Genomic DNA, 21985 nt, shown 5'->3' with positions numbered 1-21985 from the left:
GTTTGCCCGAAACTCAGGCACATACAGCACATGTCTAAGGCCCATCTCCTCGATGGCAGCTCTGTCCTCAAATGACAACTTTGGTCGCAACCTCTGTGTAGATGGGAATCTCTCCCGTGACTCTAGCATAGGCAAATACTCCTGCAGTCAAACAATCAAATCATGTCAGTCATTGTGGCATTCACTGTTCATCACAAAATGCTACTTGCTATCTAAATGCAAATGGTTATCTATCCTAGTGACACTCACTGTTCATCACAAAGTGTTGCTATCTATCCTAGTAGTGCTCCCTGTTCATCACAAAGTACTACGTGTGTGACATTCCCTGTTCATCACAAAGTGTTACTCACATTTCGCACTCCCTGTTCATCACAAAGTGCAGTTCATACTTTGGGTACTCCCTGTTCATCACAAAGTACTCTATCCTGGTACTCCCTGTTCATCACAAAGTGCCTTGATCTATCCTAGTCTTCCTAGAGGACCTGCTTGAGTGTATCCTCTTAGCAGCTTATCCAATCGATAGCGTATGTTCATCACAGAACTACCGATTTGACCTAGAAGACCAAAACTTTGCATTTTCACACACAAACGCGTTTATAACTCACAAACGCGCCTCTTGACTGCACAAGCGCGCCTCTACAACACAGACGAGCCTTCTGGACATAAACGTGCCTACATCATGCACAGACGCGACTTTGGAACATAAACACGTCTGAAATGCACAGACGCGATCGCATTCAACGCAAACGCAGTCCCAGACGCATACGCGCCTGGAACCAACACAAACGTGCCTGGCGGACACAGACGCGCCTGGCACCGACACAGACGCGGTTGCACGTTTTTGCATTTTTTTATGCCCTATTCCTAAGCGCATTTATTGCTACCTACCATGCATTAATGACAAAAATTAAAAGCGTCAAAGTACGAGGAGGTTTGGTGGTACTTACCGGCTCTCCTGCCTCTGCTGGCCTCTGAAATCGGCGAATGCGGTCGAATCTGTATACGAAGGCCATCACTGCTGACTGCTGCTACTCTTTTCTCGCTCTGCACTATGATCTCATGAGGGTGTGGATGACAATGAGGATGTCTTTTGCCCGTGGTCTATCTTATAGCCTACCCTAGCCCCTCGCCTTCATTTCCCGAGTCAGTATTCTTCATCCTGTGACTTTGTCACTTTATTTGGTCAGTCCATTCTATCCTTTCTTTCTTATCGAGAGATTGTCTGCAATCTTTTCAGACATTTTCATCCAATCTCTCGAGGGGGCATATCGTTCCCATTCTGGGGCAATTCTGTATCAGTTCATCTTATCTTCTTTGAAACAACGCGACAAGCCGCATTGTCTCAAAGAGGGGCAAAATGTAGACACCTAAAATTGTCATGTTTAATTAAATAAATATTTTATTTATTTAATTATCTAAGCCTAATTCTTCTATTAATTAAATAAATTTTTATTTATTTAATTAATTCATTTATCCTCTTCTAGCCTTATTTCTCATTTAAATAAATACATTTATTTATTTAAATTATCCCTTTCCTAAATTAAATAAATATTTTATTTATTTATTTAATTGATCTTAATTCTTCTATTAATTAAATAAATCTTTATTTATTTAATTAATTCATTATCTTTTTCTACACATGACACATGTCACTCATCTCTTAATTCATACACTAACTACCTCTTTCATTATTTTACTATTTCTTCTACCTACCCTCTAATCCTAGCCGACCTCTCTTTTTTTACACCTCTCAATCTTAACCCTCCATTTCATATTGTGTCTTCTATTTAAGGAGATGCTTTCTTCATTTTCTGACCCTAATCAACAATTTTGGAGGACTTGGCTACACTACGATCCTACTTGCAACCACATTCCGTTCTTTGTTGAGCTCTTGTGCATATAAAAAATCTGAGAGCAAATATATCAAGCAAGATCAATGGAGATAGGAAGAATGGAGATCAAAACCCTATTGGACATGTGATGGTATAATCTTTGTGATTTTGTGTTATTTGCATTGTCTTAGGTAATCTTCATATGTTATGGTGGATCTTTGTTGATTGTTAGGCTAGGGTTTAGTGGTTGGATTCATTTAGCCTTTCAATATTGTTTTTATTGTTATCCATTTTCACCATAAACAGTGGCTACCAAGTAGACTCTCTTAAACCCCTTTGGGCGGGTGTGGATAAGTTTCTTATGAAATATTTTACCTTGAATAGGTAGTTTACCACTATCTATAGCTATCATTTTTCATTAGTCAATCGGTTTAGGCATAAGCTCTTGGTTTCGTTCCCTTTCTATCTTCTTTTGTTGCTACCAATATTAAGGAGCATAATAAGAAATAGAGTAACCACATTCTTCATGAGAGCTTGATTCTTCTAAGTATGGAACACTTAAAAGAACTTTTATCTACCCCTAAGGGGAAAAGGTAGGGTTCCCCCCCATTCCAATAAAAAAATATAGGGTCTAAGGAGGATATGGAGATAGATTTTGGGAAGCGAGAGGATGATTTAGAGGATTTTGACTAAGAAATAAGGGATGAGGCTCCATCAAAGTATAACATTGTCTTGAAGGAGAAAAAAAGGATAACCACCATCTTAGGAATGAGAAAGGGATATTTGTGAAGAGAAAGAAGGTGACGTATGAATTTTAGGTAGTCAAGCTAATGTGGAGTCAGATGTTGAGGATGGTAGTAATAATTAGAATGTAGAAGCAAAAAATTTTATGGATGAAGAGGCCAATCTTACGGGTGGAGGGGAAGTCTCCTTGGGAACGACCCCTTCCCCTCCATTATCTAATTGTGTTGATGAGGACAAAGCTAATCACCCTCTCTTTCTTAGATTTTTTCTTAAGGATCCCCCCTTCCTTGGCTGTGATCTTACGAACCAACTTGATCTTTTGGCAATTGCTAGGGATGGCGTTGTGTACCAATTTAGAATTTATAAATAGTTTTTTCTAGAAATAAATTAAATTAATATCAATTTTTTAGTCCATTAAAAGTAAAATGTTTGCTTTGGAATAGGGAGATGGCTAAGTAGCCTCTGAGGCTTGTGCGGAAAATGTGATTTTTTATGAGAAAAATACTAGAATGGTTTCTATCCTAGAAAACATGACCAAAGATGTCGCTCTTCTTAAAAATGACTATGAAGGTAGCTTAAGGGTTCTTGAAGCCAAGATGAAGCAAATTAATGATAACTTGCCTAATCTAGCTAACATGATTTATTGTACAATTCACACCAATGTGGATGGGATTAAAATTCTTGATAATCATTGGCAAAATGTGTAGGTAATGATATCTAAGGGAGATATTGTTATTGATCTAGACTTGGCGGAAAAGGATAAGCTAAAAAGGGGTGACAATGGTAGTCCATCAATGCGAACATGTGAGCATATCAAGAAGACTAGGGAGCAAGTAAAGATTGAATTGTATGATCTAATTAACTTGTCTCAGAATCCTGATCAGATGGAAGCTAAGGTTGTTGAAGCCCTGAAGAATATTTGTTAGGTTTTCTTTTCCTTTGCTTGCCTATTGTTTTTGATAAAGATAAATAGGTTTTATAGGGACCTGAAACCCAAAGTTTTACAGGCCAAGGCTAGCAGCCAAAATGACATTAAACATAAGCAAAACAGGGGACAAACCCCACACAGACCCAAAGCCAAAACAACACAAAAATCCCCCAAAAATAGGAAAGAGCACTCAATTGAGAGAGTGCACCAGTTCAGTATTCTTCTAAATAATCTTCTTATTTATTTTCTCCAGATCCTCCATGATGAATCTAGAGGTATCTTGGTCTTGGCTCTGGCTCTTGGTCCTAGTATAGGGACCCGAACTAGTCTTCCTTTCAACATCACTCTCTCCACCCTCCGAAACATTCTTTTTTTGTTTTTCCATCAATGGAGGATAACTGGCTATGGGTCTAGTTCTATAGTCAGGAATCATGGCATTGATTTTTTTCAAACATTTAGCGATTGCTTGACTATTGTTTTAGGGGTTTGTTTTTTGGTTGTTTTCAGCTATTGTTGAGCTATGTTTGGCTATATATATATATATATATTATTTGTAGCTCATTGTACTCAAGGATTTAGGGCCCCTTCAAAACCTATTCAGTGAAAACTTTAAGAAACCCCCTCTCAAAAAAAATTATAAAATCTTGGCAAATGTTTAATTTTTTCCAAAATAAAAATAAAAATTTATTGGTGAATCTTTCATTATTTTAAAGAAAAATATTAATTTTTTTGATAGAATATATTGGCGAAGCTTGGTAAATAATAAGAGTATGCATTAATTACTATTGCAAATCATTTCATATTAAAAAATAGTTTTTTTATATAAAAGCAAAGCTCTACAAGTGGAAACCATTAATGAGTTTAAGGGGTAGACTCTACTTTATTTAGTTTCTATCATTAATTTTAAATAATATAATAACCCTCTTTGTATTTTGTGAGATAAAATGTACCAATAATTTTTAATACTCATGTGGCCTAAAATTTCTTTTAGACAATTGATTTTCATTAAGGTCAACAATTAAAAATCAATTTGAACTCCCACAAGCATTACAACTTGTAGGTATAATTTACCTCATGCAATACAATGAGGGTAATTAGATTATATTCTAAATCAATGATGGCAACTAAATATTGTTGACATAATCCTAAAGTAACTAATAACTATGATATATTATTAGCAAATTAATTTATATTTCTACAATAAATTATAAAATTTTGGTGAATCTAATCGAATCATGTATCGAATATTGTGGCGAATCTTTGAGGAAAAAAAAAGTAATAAAATAAATTTACAGGAAATTTAAATAATACTAAAATTAAAATTTGTAAAAATATGGTGATTTGGGTCACCTTAATGGTTGAACTTATTAGCCAATTTTTTATTCCCAAATTTTGAGAAATAGCCAACTGGCGAATATTAGCCACTAAAAAAATCAGTAAACCTATTTTTTCCTTAATAAAAAACAACCAAGTGAGATTAATAAAAGAAAAAATGTTGGCACTAAAATAGGTATCTATATAATGATGATCCTCTAAATAAGGAAAATGTAGAAAACCTTTTTTAGATCCAATATAATTTATGAGTAGTAGTCCACCAACAAAGCTTGTCATTGTAAATTTGGTTTTCTTATAAAAGGGGATGCAACTAATGGTAATGACTACAAAGGTTAAAATTTGATTATGTGGTAAGGGATGTAAGTTGCAACAATATACAAAATACAAATAATGATTGATGCCAAGCTATTTGTACAAAAAAATGAGTTCCAATAAAATTGAAACTAAATCTTTAAAACTGGATCTTAATTCTACTAATGGCAAACATCTTTAATCAAATTGATAACATTGCTAATCCTAGTAATTAAATTTTATAATACCACCAAAATTTTATATAATTATTAGTTCCTCTCAAGGTAGGATACTATTGCATTCGTCTAATTCAATTTTTCAATTAGTTTAGCCAATCAACATTTAGAATTAAAAATTTTGAACCCAAAACTGTAATTTAGATTTAATTTTTATTTTAAATAATTATAAAAATGACTTTTTTCTTAATTCTTATTGGTGAGAATAGATATAAAATTCAATTTTATAAAATGTAATTACACATTTCTATATTTTCAATGCATTAAATGAATGTCACTTTAAATAACTTAATATTGCATTAAATAAATGTAGGTACCAATGACATCACCACTCACAATTCTATTTATTTAATTTATGGACCAGCATGATTTGAGACATTCCATCCAATTATATACAGTTTTTTTGGCTGCCGTTTAATTTAAAACTTTATATTTGAAAAAAAAGAGAAAGGAATATCTTATGCATAATATATTAAAAGGTAATAATATGCTAGATAAAGTTAGCTAAACTAATAACAATGAAAATACTAACTCATTCATTACATTCCACTATGAATATTCAACTATCAATTCCAACTTGGTGTGCAATGGGTACACCGAAGAGGTGTAGATTCATGGAAGGTCAAATAGGAAAGGTTTTGGTTTATTTATCGCATAAATTTGTGTAGTACATGAGATCAAATGGTAGGATCTCTTATTGTAGAAGATAGTTAGGTTTCCCTACCAAAAAGCTCATGTTATGTTGAGGAGACACTAGTATAGAAAAAGGGAGAGATAGGAATAAAAAGAGGAAAAGGTAGAGGGGGAAGAGAAAGTGTGTGTGCGGGGGGGGGATGGCTAAGGAGATATAGATAGAGAGGAAGATATAGATGGAGATGGAGAGGAAAGGAGTGGATTGGGTGAGGCAGAGAGAGAGGTACACATAAAGATGGACATAGCTATAGGGAGGGAAATATGTAGAGGTAGAGAGAGATGGGAAATAATGAGGTGGAGAGAGAGGGAATGATGGAAGAAGAGACATGGAGAAAGATATAGATAAAAAGAAATATAGATATATATAGGTATAGGAAGAGGGATATGGAGAATGGGAGACATGTGTAGAGATAAACAAGGAGAAGGGAATATAGAAGTAGAGAGGGTGGTAGAAGGAGAGAGATAAAGGAAGAGAAATATGTAGAATAAGAAAGAGGTAGAGGGAGAGATAAAAATATAACTATAGAGAGAGAGAGAGAGAGAGAGAGAGAGAGAGAGAGAGAGAGAGAGAGAGAGAGAGAGATGGAAATAGATATAGAGAGATGGAGAGAGAAATATTGGGAGATGTAGAGAAAGAGGGATATATATATATATATGTATAGATATCGAGAGAGGGGGATAGGTAGGGAGATAGAGGGAGAACTAAGGAAAAGGGAGATAAAGGGAGAGAAATGGAGAGAGGTATGTTGAGGAGGAAGGGAGGGAGAGAGAGGGGGAGGGGGAGAGATGACTAAATATATAGAGTTAAGAGGGGAAAATGTAGGTATAAAGTGATATAGAGAGATAGAGAGGGATAGAGAGAGAAAGAGAGCTAGATAGATAGGGAGAAAGATAGAAGTATGTATCCATACAAGAATAAAACAAAACCTTAGAATTAGGAAGATAACTAGGGCCCATTACCAATATTATTGATAATTGAGAAATAGTACTTTCACATTACATAAATATATTATTGCATTGTTTGTTATTATCTACAATTCTAGAGAATAAATTAGATTAAAAAAGATAACAAATGTCCATTTGCTCTCAATTTCTCTCCTATTTGATTTCTAGAATATTTTAGATAGGTAATCCAAATGGATGTGGCATTTAACTATCAACTTCAAAAAATTGAATAGAAAGTGTATAATTTCTAAAGGAGATAAGAACTAAATCAATCGATCTACAATATAGATTTACTCCCATGGGAATGCATTGCAACTACACTATTGATGTGGTTTGCACATCCACTTGCAAAGAGATGAATCAGGCAACATAATTAAACACTTGAAGTGAATCAAATGGAAGAAAGAATATTTTGAATTGTGGAATCAACTGACATTACATTGTGCCCTCCCAAATTTAGTATATAATTTTGAAGATTGTACTTGATTCAAAAATTTTGTTGAGTGATGATTCTCATCTCCACAAGCACCAAATTGAAATTTCTCAATGTGAAACAATATACCTCATTGATATACTTATTTTGATGTACATTTAAATGAATCACATAGCATATGTCCAGGGGGTTGAGCTTAGTCGGTTAAAGCATTGAGTTCTCAATGTGGAGACCCAAGTTCAACTCCAATGAGGGACATCTTTGTGGGATTATAATTTGTGACTCTTGGTCTTCCATTAGTTGTATTTGTCATATTTTTTAAAGTGGATTTCTAAGTTGTGACCCTTGGCCTTCCAATTGTTGTTTCTAGTTTGGTGCTTGAAAGGAGCTAGTATTTGTAATAAGTTTGCTCGAAAGGAGCTAGTATTTATAATAAGTTTGTAACGTGGATGCTCGAGTGAGCAAAAATGAGCTTTATTGTAATGTTGTTCTAGGATACTTAATACAAAAAATCACATAGCATATCAAAAATAAAGTAAAATAAAAATAAAAATTTTAAAATAAAGGAAGAGAAATATGTAGAGGTAGAAAGAGGTAAAGGGAGAGATAAAGATAGAACTAGAGAGAGAGTTAGAGAGAGAGAGAGAGAGAGAGAGAGAGAGAGAGAGAGAGGGGGGGGGGGATAGGTAGGGAATGAGGGAGACTTAAGGACAAGGGAGATAAAGGGAGATAAAGGGAGATAAAGGGAGATAAATTGAGAGAGGTATGTAGAGGATGAAGGGAGGGAGAGAGAGCGTGAGGGGGAGAGATGATTAAATATATATAGTTAGCGAGGGAAAACTGTAGGAATACAGTGATATATATATATATATATATATATATATATAGAGAGAGAGAGAGAGAGAGAGAGAGAGAGAGAGAGAGAGAGAGAGAGGAGAGGGGGGGGGATAAAGACATAAGTATGGATCCATACAAGAATAAAACAAAACCTTATAATTAGGAAGATAACTAGGGCCCATTACCAATATTATTGATATATTAATATATATCTAGAATTATAAAATTATATATAAATATTTATCTATACTATATATTGATAACATAATTTATAGGAAGTAGATAATCATTGAAAATAATCTTAACTAATTTAAAATATATAAAATTTTATAAAATAATTTATTTAAAATTTAAAAATAGTACTTTCACATTACATAAATATATTACTGCATAGTTTGCTATTATCTACAATTCTAGAGAAAAACAATGCTTTATATGAGATTAAAATAGTTAACAAATATCCATGTGCTCTCAATTTCTCTTTCATTTGATTTATAGAGTATTTGAGATAGGTAATCCAAATGGATGTGGCATTTAACTATCAAATTCAAAAAATTGAATAGAAAATGTATAACTTCTAGAGGTGATAAGAACTAAACCAATCAATCTACAATGTAGATTTACTCCCATGGGAATAAATTGCAACTACACCATTGATGTGTTCTGCACATCCACTTGCAAAGAGAAGAATTAGGCAACACCATTAAACACTTGATGCAAATCAAAGAGAAGAAAGAAGATTTTGAATTGTGGAATCAATTGACATTACATTCTGGCCTCTCGAATTCAATATATAATTTTGAAGATTGTACTTGATCCACAAATTTTGTTGAGTGATGATTCTCATCTTGACAAGAACCAAATTGAAATTTCTCAATGTGAAACAATATACCTCACTGATATACTTATTTTGATACATTTAAATGAATCATGTAGCATACCAATATGAAATAAAAATATACTCCATTCAACTCACTCAAGATCTATTAATAAATATATTTTTAAAATAATAATATAAACAATATTCATAAAAAAAACTATATACTATGACTAAATGTTTGACCTATCTATGTTTTGGAGCAATTGTTACTAAATAATGTGCATTGCCCTATTAGTAAGATTTTTTTTTTTAATAAAATTCTAGCTTACTGATTCAAGGGAAAAAAATCAAAAGCATAATGAAAGTATTTTGTAAGTTAAATTAAAGTTTAACTGCCTCTCATTTAAGATTTAAGAGAAAAGTAGACTATATAGAATTATAATTTGGTGGCCTTTGATGTACGTCTATATCAAATGCTTGTTTCTCATTATAAATTTAATATAATTTTGAGTTAACCATTATAACGTGTAGTTTAAATATAGTAGTGGGTGCACAGTGTAGTGGATCCCAATCATGGGAGTCAAAAGGAGAACCAGCCTTCTTGTGCAATTTATTTGATATGAACTATGTCGTCATAATAGAGCTTGCCTTCCATTGTAAATGGGGAGTCGTTCCAAATCGAAAAGAAGCTACGAGATGCCCACCGAGAAGCTGTGAGATGCCTGTCGGAATGTAGTATTAGAGCATTTGACGGAGAGGAGCAAATTGATGGTCCTAAGCAATTTAATCATCTTGCACCCCTTTTCAATATAGCGCAACCGTCGATTTAACAAGTTAGCTTCCACAACTTCATATAAGGAACAGCTTCGGTGTAATAAAGCATCTTAAATTTTTGACTTGGTTACCATATTAAAATATAAATGCACAAATATTTAGTATTAGTGATTTAAATGTTGAGAAATTCTTAATTTATTTAAATGAAGTTTCTTTGTATTGGAGAAAAGATCTAACACTGATCCACATGTGTACGAAAAAGTCTTAATCTAATTATAATGGAAATAAGAGTATTAGATTTCTTTTAGATTTCAAATCATATATAGCATTTTTAATTAATTAATATTTGGATGTTATAATTGGAAATTTTATTAAAAAATAATATAATTTTCTAAGTTTAAATTATAATTTTTAAATTTTTTTATTTTAAGTATCATAGAATCACAAAGCTCATTTTTTGCCAAATACTAGCTCCTTTCGAGCACCAAACTAGAAACGACAATTGGAAGACCAAGGGTCACAACTTAGAAGATTCAGATTTCTTATATGCTTTCTATACTGATATTGTTTAGCTAACTGTATGACCTTTTCTTTGCTGTATATTTTGTCGGCGAAAATAAGTTGATTGATTTCAGAGAGCTAACTGTATGAAAATTGTAACTTTGGTAATATGCTATTCATGGCAAGCAATCATTCATCTCTACCTCTATCTTTCTCTTTCGCCCCATTTCTCTCTATCTATTTTCATCTTCATTTTCATATCCATCTCCATCTCCAACTCCATCTCTACCTCTATTTGCATATCTCCACCTTCCTCTCTAACTATTGACAGGAACATGACGTATTATCTTTCTTGTTTTTTTAAAATTACCCTAAAATCATACATTTTCCCCATGCTATAATATTACTAAGATTTTAATTATATTTGTAAAAATAACTGACCAACAAATTTAGGGTTAAGCCAGACGAGTAAAAAGAGAGTGGTAGGTAGATAATTATGTAATTGGCAAGAAATTAAAGACATGAAAGTGACGTGATAGCTACACATTTATCACAAAGTACCATCCCTACATTCATTTTGAGAAACGTTCATAACTAAAAAGTAAATTGTCCAAAGAAAGCTCAAATAGGTAACTCAGTCTAAGCTCCCTAGAATGAACTCCAAGCTCTCTGAAATCAATCAGCTTATTTTCGCCGACAAAATATACAGCAGACAAAAGGTCATACAGTTAACTAAACAATATCAGTATAGAAAGCATATAAGAAATCTGAATCTGATAACATGTTTACAAACCTAATAGCCAATAAACGGCAGTTATTACAATTATCTCCCTAGACACACAACAGCATTAAAATGGAACCACGATTGAAAGATGTCGAGATAATTCTTGTTTATTTCTTGTTTATTTAGAAATGATATAGCAAAATACAATAGCCAGTACAGATCATTTAATAAATTGTCTGGTTGAATTGATAGACGAATGTTGGAATGACGAGGGCGGAAGGCGGGTGCCTTATAAACCTATTTTTTATTAACGGAGAAGATTGTATGGAATTGGAAAATGGTAATTATAGTGATCGATGAGGGACGGAATACTTTGGCGGCTACGCCGTTTTAACAGAAGCCGATTTGGAAAGTTGTGTCATGTCATGAATAAATCTGTTCAAATTCATAAAAGAAGAACCTCCCTGCCGCCTCCTTCAACTCCATGCCCCTTTTTCTCAGCTCCTGCGCTTCCTTACCCTCCATCAGTCTCCTCACGCCTTTCTCTATCTCCTCCCTTTTGATCACCAGATTTTCATCAACGTCCACGCCTTCCAAGTCAATGCCAATCTTCCACACATCCTTGCAGAAGCGGCAGTCCAGAAACTGATCACAGAAATAGGGCCATCCAAGAATGGGAATACCCATGCTCATGCTCTCCAAACACGAGTTCCACCCGCAATGGCTGAGGAACCCTCCTACGGAAGGATGAGACACAACTTTCACCTGAGGCGCCCATTTAACAATCAGTCCCCGATCTTTTGTCCTCTCTTCAAAACCCTCCGGCAGAGTTGCAGGCACGCCTCCCGCAATATCCATGCGCAAAACCCACAGGAAAGGGTGCTCACTCTTCTCCAATCCCATCGCCAGCTCCCCTAGCTGTTCGTTTGATTTGACAGCGATGCTGCCGAAGGAAACGTATATCACAGAAGCCGGCTCTTGGGCGTCGAGCCATTTCAGACAGCTCTCGTCCTGCTCCAGCAAACTCCCACGCCCGTTCAAATCTTTTCCTTCCAGCAAATTGGGAAGAAATACAGGCCCTACTGCCAAAGCAGGGCAGCCATTACAGGACAGTGCGCTTACCGTCTCAGGGTTTTCCAGCTCATCGAACGTGTTGACCAACACATAGTCTGCCTTGCTTTGGAATTGGGACTCACGCAGGGCCCACTGGAATAAAACGCCCGATATGTCGGTGGCGCGATAGAAAGAAAACAGATCGCTGGGCAACAGAGGCGGAAGATTACCGGGCAAACAAGTGATCACTTTGTCCGCCCTTTTCGATTTCTCCACTGCAATCAGTTATGACAAATATTTTGAGCAATCAAAATAAAATTGAGGAAGCCTCAGTGGTATAGAATTTGTACCTTTGACAGGAATATGTCCGCGGGAGAGGAGAAGGTTGGCGTTGCACTGAGCAATTGAAGAGGCAGCGCACAATGTCCAGAAGATCACTCGGGGCACTCCCAGTTTTTTGGCCACTTGTTGAGTGCAGGACATGAAATTTTCTGTTATTATGCAGGTGATGGGAGGAGTTTTTCCGTCTGCTAAGCTGCTCAGCAAATGATGCTCCAAGACAGGGCCAAGATTTTCCATTGCGATTACGTACTCGCCAAGATTGGCGAGGCGACCATGATCTGGCGGCAACCCATCTGGAATGGTGAGAAACTTAAACGCGGGTTCTTCATCATTATGAGCTGCTTTGGACATGCACTTGTGACTCCATTCCGTGTTTACAAAAGTGATGAAAATCCCTCTTGAAGAGAGCAACTGGGCCAAATTAATGAGAGGATTGATGGTGCCTTGCGCAGGGAAAGGTACAATCACTGCGTGCAGGCCACTCATCCCCATCTTTCTAATTGCTTGAGATCAGTTGATCCCAGCCTTCATATATATACACTTCAACAAGTATTATGTGGATCTAGAATGTTAGGTGTAAATGAAATTTCTTGTATACCTACAAGACGAAGTTAAAAGTTATTGCTAAAAACAGAAAGGAAATTTTTCAAGATCAATTTATGTTGTATCAAGCAACGGTGGTCGTGCTTGAGGATGATACTTTCATGGTTTGGAAGTACATTCACCAAGAAAATAACACTATACGAGGTTCGGGTTCAATTTCGTAAATGATATAGGATGAATTTGGTGAGGTGGGATGGGTAGATGAAGAGTATAAGATGGGATAGGTAGAGTAAAAGTTTGATACAAAAGCTCAAATTGGTTGATAGCCTCCACAAGTGCCTTCACATGGGTGGTGAATAAGAAAGTACTTAAAGTTTAAAGGGGAATATATGGTGGAGAATTCTTCTTTGTATTCTTTTATTTTGACATTTTCAATCAAAATTAAAATTAAAATGATAAAAAAATAATATTATATGATGTTCAAATTCATAAATGATATAAGATGATATTCAATTTATAGAATTTTGGCTATAAGATAGGATTGGTAGATTAAAAGTATGATGTGAAAGTTTAAATTGATTGAAAGCCTTAGAAGAATAATTAGAGGACAAGTGTCTTCACATGGGTGGTGAATGAGGAGTCGAAGATTAAAGGAGAATATGTGGTAGAGAATTCTTTTGATTCACCTCTCAAGAAGGAGAATACATGATAGAGAAATATTTTGAAGAAAATAGAAGGATGAGATATAAAAGATTTACTTTAGATTATCATAGTACAAGTCATTTATTCCATGTGACATGGTGCTAAAGCCTATGTCACATGAACAAGAGGACATGCCTTATCTATAAAGGCTATACCTATATACACATGAAAATATATAAAATTTACAAAAGTTTAATCAAGGTTAATGTGTATGAATGGGGAATTAATAAACCTTGATTCATTAATTCAAAGTGGATAAATAAATAAGTTGGAATTTTGATTTGATTTTTTTGGAAAGGGAATATAAGCCTCAGGTAAATAAATCTTTACTTGAGGTGGAACTTAAATGATGATAAATAATTAAATAGTGAATCTATTAATTTTGATAAAAATAATATTTAATTAATATGTCGATGGAAATAAGATAATTAATTATTTAAATATAGATTTATTCAATCAATTATGGAAGAAATACTCAAAAACTTAGATATTTAAGGATATATGAAATTTAGGTGTTTACAATTGTAATGAAATAGTGACTAATTATATTAACAAATAAAAAATATTCAATAATTCATTTTAATCATTATACTTTGAAGTTTAATCAACTTCCCTTGCTCTTTGTTTTTTAGTCATCCTTTTCATCTACACTGTAGTCTTGCCCAATCTTATTTCTTTCGATGTTTTCATTTTTTATTTTCTTCCTTCTTGTGCTCTCTTAGTATTTAGCATGAGTAGTTTGCATTCCATTACATTTATAATCTTAGTTCTAATGATGAATCACAAAGTGTAATATGAAATATTGATGTTAAATAAAATTACACAATTGCATCCATAAAAACTACTAATTATTATCTATCATAGTTCAAGACATGAAAAGTAGTGAATAAATGTTTGGAAGGATATGGATTTAAAAAAATCTACTATATTTATAATAGCTAATACAAAATATTAAAAAAAATTATAATTGACATTTTGTGTAAAAGTACCATCAACATATCTATGCTCTAAATAGATAAAGTGGTTGGAGTGTTGGTGTGAAGTGTTTGAAATTCTTGAAGTGCTGCAACAATGGTGGTGTTCTCCAAAATAATCTCCAAGAGCTCAACCTACCAAGAAGGAATACCAAAACGCCAAAAAGAATCCCTTCAAATGCCTCTAACATGAAAGATAAAGGCTTGTAAAGCAATTCGGATGTCGATGTTACTACTTATCAAGTTGCCATTAATTTTATGTTCAAAGTTATTCTATATACTCTATTCGGTTACTACTACCAAAATATTCAATCGGTATACATAGTCTAGTAGATTCTAGAAGAAAGTAGTCTCAGAGCGTAGTATACACTGAACTGTCTACCGAGTATCATTCCATGTCTAACGAGCAGCAAAGATGACACACCGAGTTGACATTCACCGAGTGAAATGTGTTACCAGATTCATTGAACTTGGACATACATATGAAAACGTGTTACAAGATTGAGGCACATAGAACTGTTATCACATTGGAAATTGCACTTAAAGATTGTGTATGATTTTGAGGTCATCTAACCAATGAAATATTTTGCATGGTTATTCATTCGATAAAATATATTTGGAAGATCGAAGCAATGAATGGATCACCGACATAATAAATCTATTTATACAACATGGATTAAGATCAGATACATACATGTTCCATGACAGGAAGGAAGACATAGAAATATATGAAGCAAGACATGTGAAAGCACTAAGTGTTATGATTGTTACAGAGACACAAAGGTCACTGAGAAGGATTTCAGAGAACAGTCAAAGAACAAAGTAAATAAATGGGTTTACCGAGCTACTATATGGGTTACCGAGGTATGCTATAAGCAAGGTAATCTTATTCTGAGCACATAGAATTTGCTATAACATTCTAGATGTAAAGTTGGAGATATTTATAATGATTTTACTATAATGTTTTGAAGCTGTAAGAGAAACCTTTAACAGGGTAGAAGACTCTAATTAAGTCTATAAATTGTAAAGCCTCTAACCAGGTGCAACATTTAGATTAAGTGTTGTAAAATCTTTTAGCAAGGTAGATCTAACAGATCTTGATACTCCTAACAAAATAAGCTATCAGAAATAGCTAAACATGTAGCTCTAACTGAGCAACCTTTATTATTGCAGTGGTGAAGTTGTGGGTGCCATCCCCACTACAATTTTTCTCTCTAACCAAGAGTTTATGCGTAACCAAAATATACGTGTTATGGAGTGAATCATGTATGATTGCTACTTATTTGTTTTAGCTTTATATTATGCTACTGCACTATTCAGTTTATGCATAACAGTAAAGTTCTTATTGAAAAAAAGTTTTGAAGTACTCATTCACCCCTCCCCTCTCAGTACATTAGCTTTCCATATTGGGCCTAACAATTGGTATCAAAGCTTCAATCTTGGAAAAGGGTTTAACTACCTAAAGAGAAAGATCTTATCAATGGAAGGCTATAAACAATCTCAGAGGATTGTGTATCTGCAAGAAGAGCTGGATCATGCTAATCAAGTGATTGCAAACATGCAAAGGCAAATGCAAAAATCTGTGAAAGTGAGAAGAAGATTATCTGATGATTTGTAGGACTCTCAAGAGTTAGTGGAACAAATTGAGACATCATTTGAGAATAGTATGTTTGAAGAGACTGAAGAATTGATTGGAGTATTGAAAGAAAAGAACAAAGCACTGGCTGATCAACTAAAAGCAATGAAAAGAGAACATGAACATTTCAGCACATAGATGACTAAAAATCTTAATGCATTGAGGACATCCAAGAATAAAGTAAGAGATCTAGAAAGAGAGAAACAACAACTTGAAGTCTTAGTATCTGATAAGGATGATGAAATCACAAGGATGACTGGAATTCAACAAAACCTATCAGATCAACTAGGTTATGCACATCATGAAGCAAATATGAAGGATGGTGAGAATCAAGCATTGAAACTTGAAGTATCAAGGTTGACCAATGAACTTGAAATAGAAAAGAAATCCAAAGAAACACTAAAGAAGAGTTATGAAGCATCAAAGATGTTGGATGAGCAACTGAATACAAGAAGACCCAACAAAGATGCAGGACTTGGTTACAAAGGAAAAGACTCTACCGAGAAGGGAATCCATACTACTGAGAGAAGAGAATCATCAAAGCAAGCTGGAATCAAGAAGAACATCAAAAGAAAGAAGTCGATTTGCAACTACTGTGGAAATCAAGGTCACACTGCCAACATGTGCCAAATCAGAAAAGTTAAGCAACCGAATGTCACTAAGTCCAATGGTTATTGTTACAATTGCAATAAATATGATCACACATCTAATAAATGTAGGACAAAGTTTGTTAACAATTATCAGAAGGCAAAATTCAAAGGGTTTTGTAAAAACTGCAATAGATATAGACATAGTACCGAGAAGTGTTGGCTTAAGCAAAAGAACTATATGTGGTTTGCACACCAAACAAATGCTAGAGGTTACCGAACTCACACAAATCCATACCAATAGTATTCTGTAGTACCATGGGATTACAATACAAGGATATGGTGTGAATGTTGTGGAAGATATGGACATATAAGTGCCAACTGCTTTATAAGGTTTGGGATGAACAACCGAAGATCATGGAGAAATCCTGGCATGGCATGTTTTCATTGTCACAAAGTTGGACACTTGGTTGGAGATTGCAGAGATCAACCTCAAAAAGACACTGAGGAAATAAAAGAAAAATTAAAGATGATTTGGAAAAAGAAGGAAATTGTGTCAATTGATGAGAGCACCTTACCTACCGAGTTAGGTGCACCTATTCCAAATTAATCAATAAAGGTATGAAGGGACTGCATTCTCTCAAGGTTAAATGTTAACAGATCCTATTCTATTATGTACTTAATTCAAAATCTACATAATTAAAGATGTACTCGTAAGTTTGAAATTCTATCAAAGTCTTTTGGAGCACTATAGAGAAACCTGTCAAGTCGATGAATACAGGAAACCTATCAAGTCGGTAAATGAAGGAAGTTTGGTTACTCGGTTAAAGAACAAAAGGAAAGAAGGTTTAGTGGAACCGAGTGCATTTAATGTTTTTGACCTAACCTGCACAGAGCCCGATAAGGTATACTATGTACTTAAAGCATTTTTGTGGTCATTTTTACTTACCAAGTTTTTGAGAGAGCAGAACAAAGCGAATCTAAGGTGATCAAACCTTTTACAAAGCAAATTCAAGGTATTTACATCAATCTCAATGCATTGTTAAGCTGGTTTACCGATCTTGTCAAGTTCTCATTATCTGCTAAGTGTGAAGCGTCTGCCATTTGAAATCAAAAAGCTCTTTTTTGCCTTCAAAAGGTCATATAGTTAGATAGACAATATCAGTGTAGAAAACATACATAAAATCTGAATCTGATAACATGTTTCCAAACATATTAGCCAATGAACGATGGTTATTACACGATCCTCCGAATACGTGATAATAGTCTCCATGATTACACTGCAGCATTCAAATGGAACCTTGATTGAAAGATATCAAGACAATTCTTGTCTTATTTAGAAATGAAATAGTCCTACTGTAGAAAAATACAATAGCCAGTACAGATCATATAATAAATCATCTGCTCGAATTGATAGATGAATGATGAGATGCCTAGGGCAGAAGAGAGGTGCTTTATAAACGTATTTTTGTGAACGGAGAAGATTGTATGAAATTAGGAGATGGATGGAATGCTTTGGTGGCTAAATCATTTTAATGGAAGCTGATTTGGAAAGCTGTATCAGGTCATGAATAAACTTGTTCAAATTTTTAAAAGAAGAACCTTCCTGCCCAATAGCTTTAAATCCTACCTTCTTCAACTCAATGCCCCTTTTTCAAATCTCCTCCTCTTGGGGACCCTCCATCAATCTCATCACGCCTTTCTCAATCTCCTCCCTTTTGCTCACTAGATTTTCATCAACGTCCACGCCTTCGATGTCAATGCCAATCTTCCACACATCCTTACAGAAGCGGCAATCCAGAAACTGATCAGTGTAATAGGGCCATCCAAGAATGGGAATTCCCAGGCTCATGCTCTCCAAATGCGAGTTCCACCCGCAATGGCTGAGGAACCCTCCTACGGAAGGATGAGACAAAAATTTCACCCGCGGCACCCATTTCACAATCACTCCATGATCTTTTGTCCTCTCTTTAAAACCCTCTAGCAGAGTTGCAAGCATGCCTCCCGCAATATCCATGCACAACACCCATAGAAAAGGGTGCTCACTCTTCTCTAATCTCATCACCAACTCCTCCATCTATTCATTTGATTTTACAGCGATGTTGTCGAAGGAAATGTATATCACAAAAGCTAGCTCTTGGGCATCGAGCCATTTCAAATAGCTCTCGTCCTGCTCCAAAAAACTCCCACGCCCATTCAAATATCCTCCTTCCAAAAAATTGGGAAGAAATACAAGCCCTATTGCCAAAGTAGGGCAACCATTATAGGACAGTCCACTTACCGTCTCAGGGGTTCTAGCTCATCAAACGTGTTGACCAGCACATAGTCTTCCTTGCTTTGGAATTGGGACTCATGCAAAAACCACTGGAATAAAACACTCGACGTGTCAGTAGCACGATAGAAATAAAATAGATCGCTCGGCAAAAGAGACAAAAGATTACTAGGAAAACAAGCGATCACTTTGTCTGCCCTCTTCGATTCCTCCACTGCAATCAGTTATGAGAAATATTTCAAGCAATCAAAATAAAACTGAGGAAGCTTTAGTGGGATAGAATTTTTACCTTTGACAAGAATATGTCTGCGGGAGAGGATAAGGTTAGCGTTGCAATAGAAGAGGCAACACACAAAAGATCACTATACCCGCCAAAATACCCTAGAAAAATAATCCATAATCTACTAAAAAATGGAGATAATAATTATTTTTTTAAAACATCCATTACTTCTATGTTAACACTAATTGTACATTAATGCAACATTAACTAGATACAAGGCTACATATATCAACATGATCATACCATAGAACCATATTACACAAGTGGAATTAAATCATCTAAACATTAACATATCACCAAATAAACTCTCACAAACATAATCATTCCCTAGGATATCTCAACGTTACTACTTGACATATTTCCAACACATAACTTATCCCTCTAGAATGTCCTATTCTATCATCCAACAAATCATTTACTTTTCATACAACTAGGATGAACAATATCACATATGCATATCTCTTTCACAACACATTTCCTTAGGTTCCTTTTGAAACACTAACCTAATGATCTGAATACACATGCTTCCATTATCATAAACATCATAGATCTATTTAACCATTTCCTCTAGATTACTCCTATTTACTTTAAATGAGATTTATAACAACAATATTATTCTTTCCAATATGAATTCCATAAGATTACATATCACAACACTATCTCACAAATTCAAATGCAATATGAATACATAAGCACTAACTCTTTCTTTTCCACATAGAACTCGTAAAATCTTATTACATTATGAATGTCCAATACATCAAGAAATAATAAATGAATACTTATCCTAATCCACTACATCATGTCCTATTTCAATTTCATCTACAAATACATGAAGATACATATCTCAAATGTACATAATCTTTTTTACATATATAAATCACCATGATACAATGTACATAGAAATTAGCTCCAAAAATCCAATCCACATATGCTAGCATCCAAGAAGAACATTCCAATGGAAGAAGGCAGTCAACCACCTGACCATGAGGAACGAAATAGGAACCACCCCTTGTGCTAGGAGATGACATGGGGTTCAAACTCACACTCAAGACCTATCCTGACACCTAACAACCAAGGGATTGAACATGACATCACATGACAACATCAAGAATCAAAGATCGAATCACAACATAAAGCTAATCAACAATAAACCTTCCAGAGGCGTAATGAACAAAACATGACATATGGATACTGGACACATGTAGGGAAGATTGTCATTACATCTTAGCCTCACGTAGAATCTACCTCAACCTTAGATCCAAACAAGGGAGGTCAGTCTACCGTACCAACACTCTTCCCAATAATAGATTCCAAAACTGTCTCCTTGCAATCTATTATCCCAAAATCATCTCCCTAGGACCCACCATTGGCATACACAAATCAAATTTATTATCTTGATTGTGTGAATTCCTAGTTATCCAAACCCACTAATCAGTTGTTATTATTGTTATCACTTGAAATTACAACATAAACTCTTCATGTGGCTCCTTAGGTCTAACCCCCTTCCTATAGATCTATTGCTCAAGACCTAGGTTCAACACATGCAAGAACCCACTCTCCCAGCCATGGACCATAAACATAGGGTAGAACATAACAAGATACATCACAATAACAACATTAAGCTCATCATGGAATGCATTTAAAACTCATTACAAATCTAATAAAACTGAATCACAAAATTAACAATCAACATGCAATCCAACAATCACTTATCAAGAACCAAGCCATAAGCTCATTATGCCAAATGCAACAATAAAGAAAGCCTCTAGTATATCAAATACACATAGACAAGAGAAATACATGAATCCAATAACATAGCACACTCCTCTACAATGAGGCATATCATATCCTCTTACTGGAGCTGCAAATAAACCTTCCTCAATAGCAAGGACACACTCAAGTTGCTCGAGAAACATATCAATAGCTTAATGGGCAAGCACACAACCACTTGCTAGAGCCAAAATGGATTAATATGCATAAAAATGAATAGCATAGTGCCCAAAAACCATCAAATATGACAAATCAAGCCTCTAGAATGAAAAAAAAAAAGCCAAGAAATCAAACTGAGAACTTTAAAACTTACTCAAAAATAGTCTAATCCTACTTTGGCACTTTTGTACCTGAAAAAGGTTCTTTTTGACTTGAAGTGGCCGTTGTCTTCTATTTTAGCGCTTTTGTATTAGGGATGCAACTTGTAGAAAAGGAGAGATGGAAGCCTTCAAACTTTCCCAAATTTGGGTAGTGGCTCAATCAGGGTCTGAAATCAGCCTAGAACTAATAAAAATTCATCAAAAATCCAGAATAGGGTTTACACAATGTTAATATGATCATATAACCAATAATTTAACTACAATCAACAAATATGCGCACAAGAAAGTGTCGCAGAGACAACCATATTAAAAAAAATACAATAGAAGATCACTGGACAATAAGAGGTCTTGACAAATGATTCACAAGGGCAATACAAGCCTCCACAAATCAAAAACCATCACATAAAACATTC

General features: G+C 34.7%; 2 protein-coding genes across 2 annotated transcripts; both read right to left on the bottom strand.

The window, feature by feature from the left end:
* Positions 1–11516: 11516 nt before the first annotated feature.
* On the bottom strand, positions 11517–12980 carry LOC131056169 (linamarin synthase 2-like). The gene is made up of 2 exons (XM_057990521.1): positions 12497–12980; positions 11517–12421 (listed from the first exon to the last, which is right to left on the bottom strand). Exons 1-2 carry the CDS (start codon positions 12978–12980, stop codon positions 11517–11519), a joined length of 1389 nt encoding a protein of 462 aa, XP_057846504.1.
* A 5604-nt stretch (positions 12981–18584) lies between these two features.
* On the bottom strand, positions 18585–19007 carry LOC131056170 (UDP-glycosyltransferase 85A1-like). Its single transcript, XM_057990522.1, has one exon. The coding sequence runs from the start codon at positions 19005–19007 to the stop codon at positions 18585–18587; it is 423 nt and encodes a 140-aa protein (XP_057846505.1).
* Between the last annotated feature and the right edge of the window lie 2978 nt (positions 19008–21985).

The sequence above is a fragment of the Cryptomeria japonica genome, chromosome 1 (genome assembly GCF_030272615.1).
Source record: "Cryptomeria japonica chromosome 1, Sugi_1.0, whole genome shotgun sequence".
NCBI classification, from domain to species: domain Eukaryota; kingdom Viridiplantae; phylum Streptophyta; class Pinopsida; order Cupressales; family Cupressaceae; genus Cryptomeria; species Cryptomeria japonica.
Note: the sequence above shows the minus strand (reverse complement) of the source record. Positions and strands in the feature narration are given on the sequence as shown.

Excerpts from the sequence above, each read along its gene's own strand:
- LOC131056169 (XM_057990521.1), bottom strand. The coding sequence starts at position 12,980 with ATGGGGATGAGTGGCCTGCACGCAGTGATTGTACCTTTCCCTGCGCAA. Across the intron at positions 12,422-12,496 it reads CGGACATATTCCTGTCAAAG|TGGAGAAATCGAAAAGGGCG; the intron begins GTACAAATTCTA and ends AACTGATTGCAG.
- LOC131056170 (XM_057990522.1), bottom strand. The coding sequence starts at position 19,007 with ATGGAGGAGTTGGTGATGAGATTAGAGAAGAGTGAGCACCCTTTTCTA.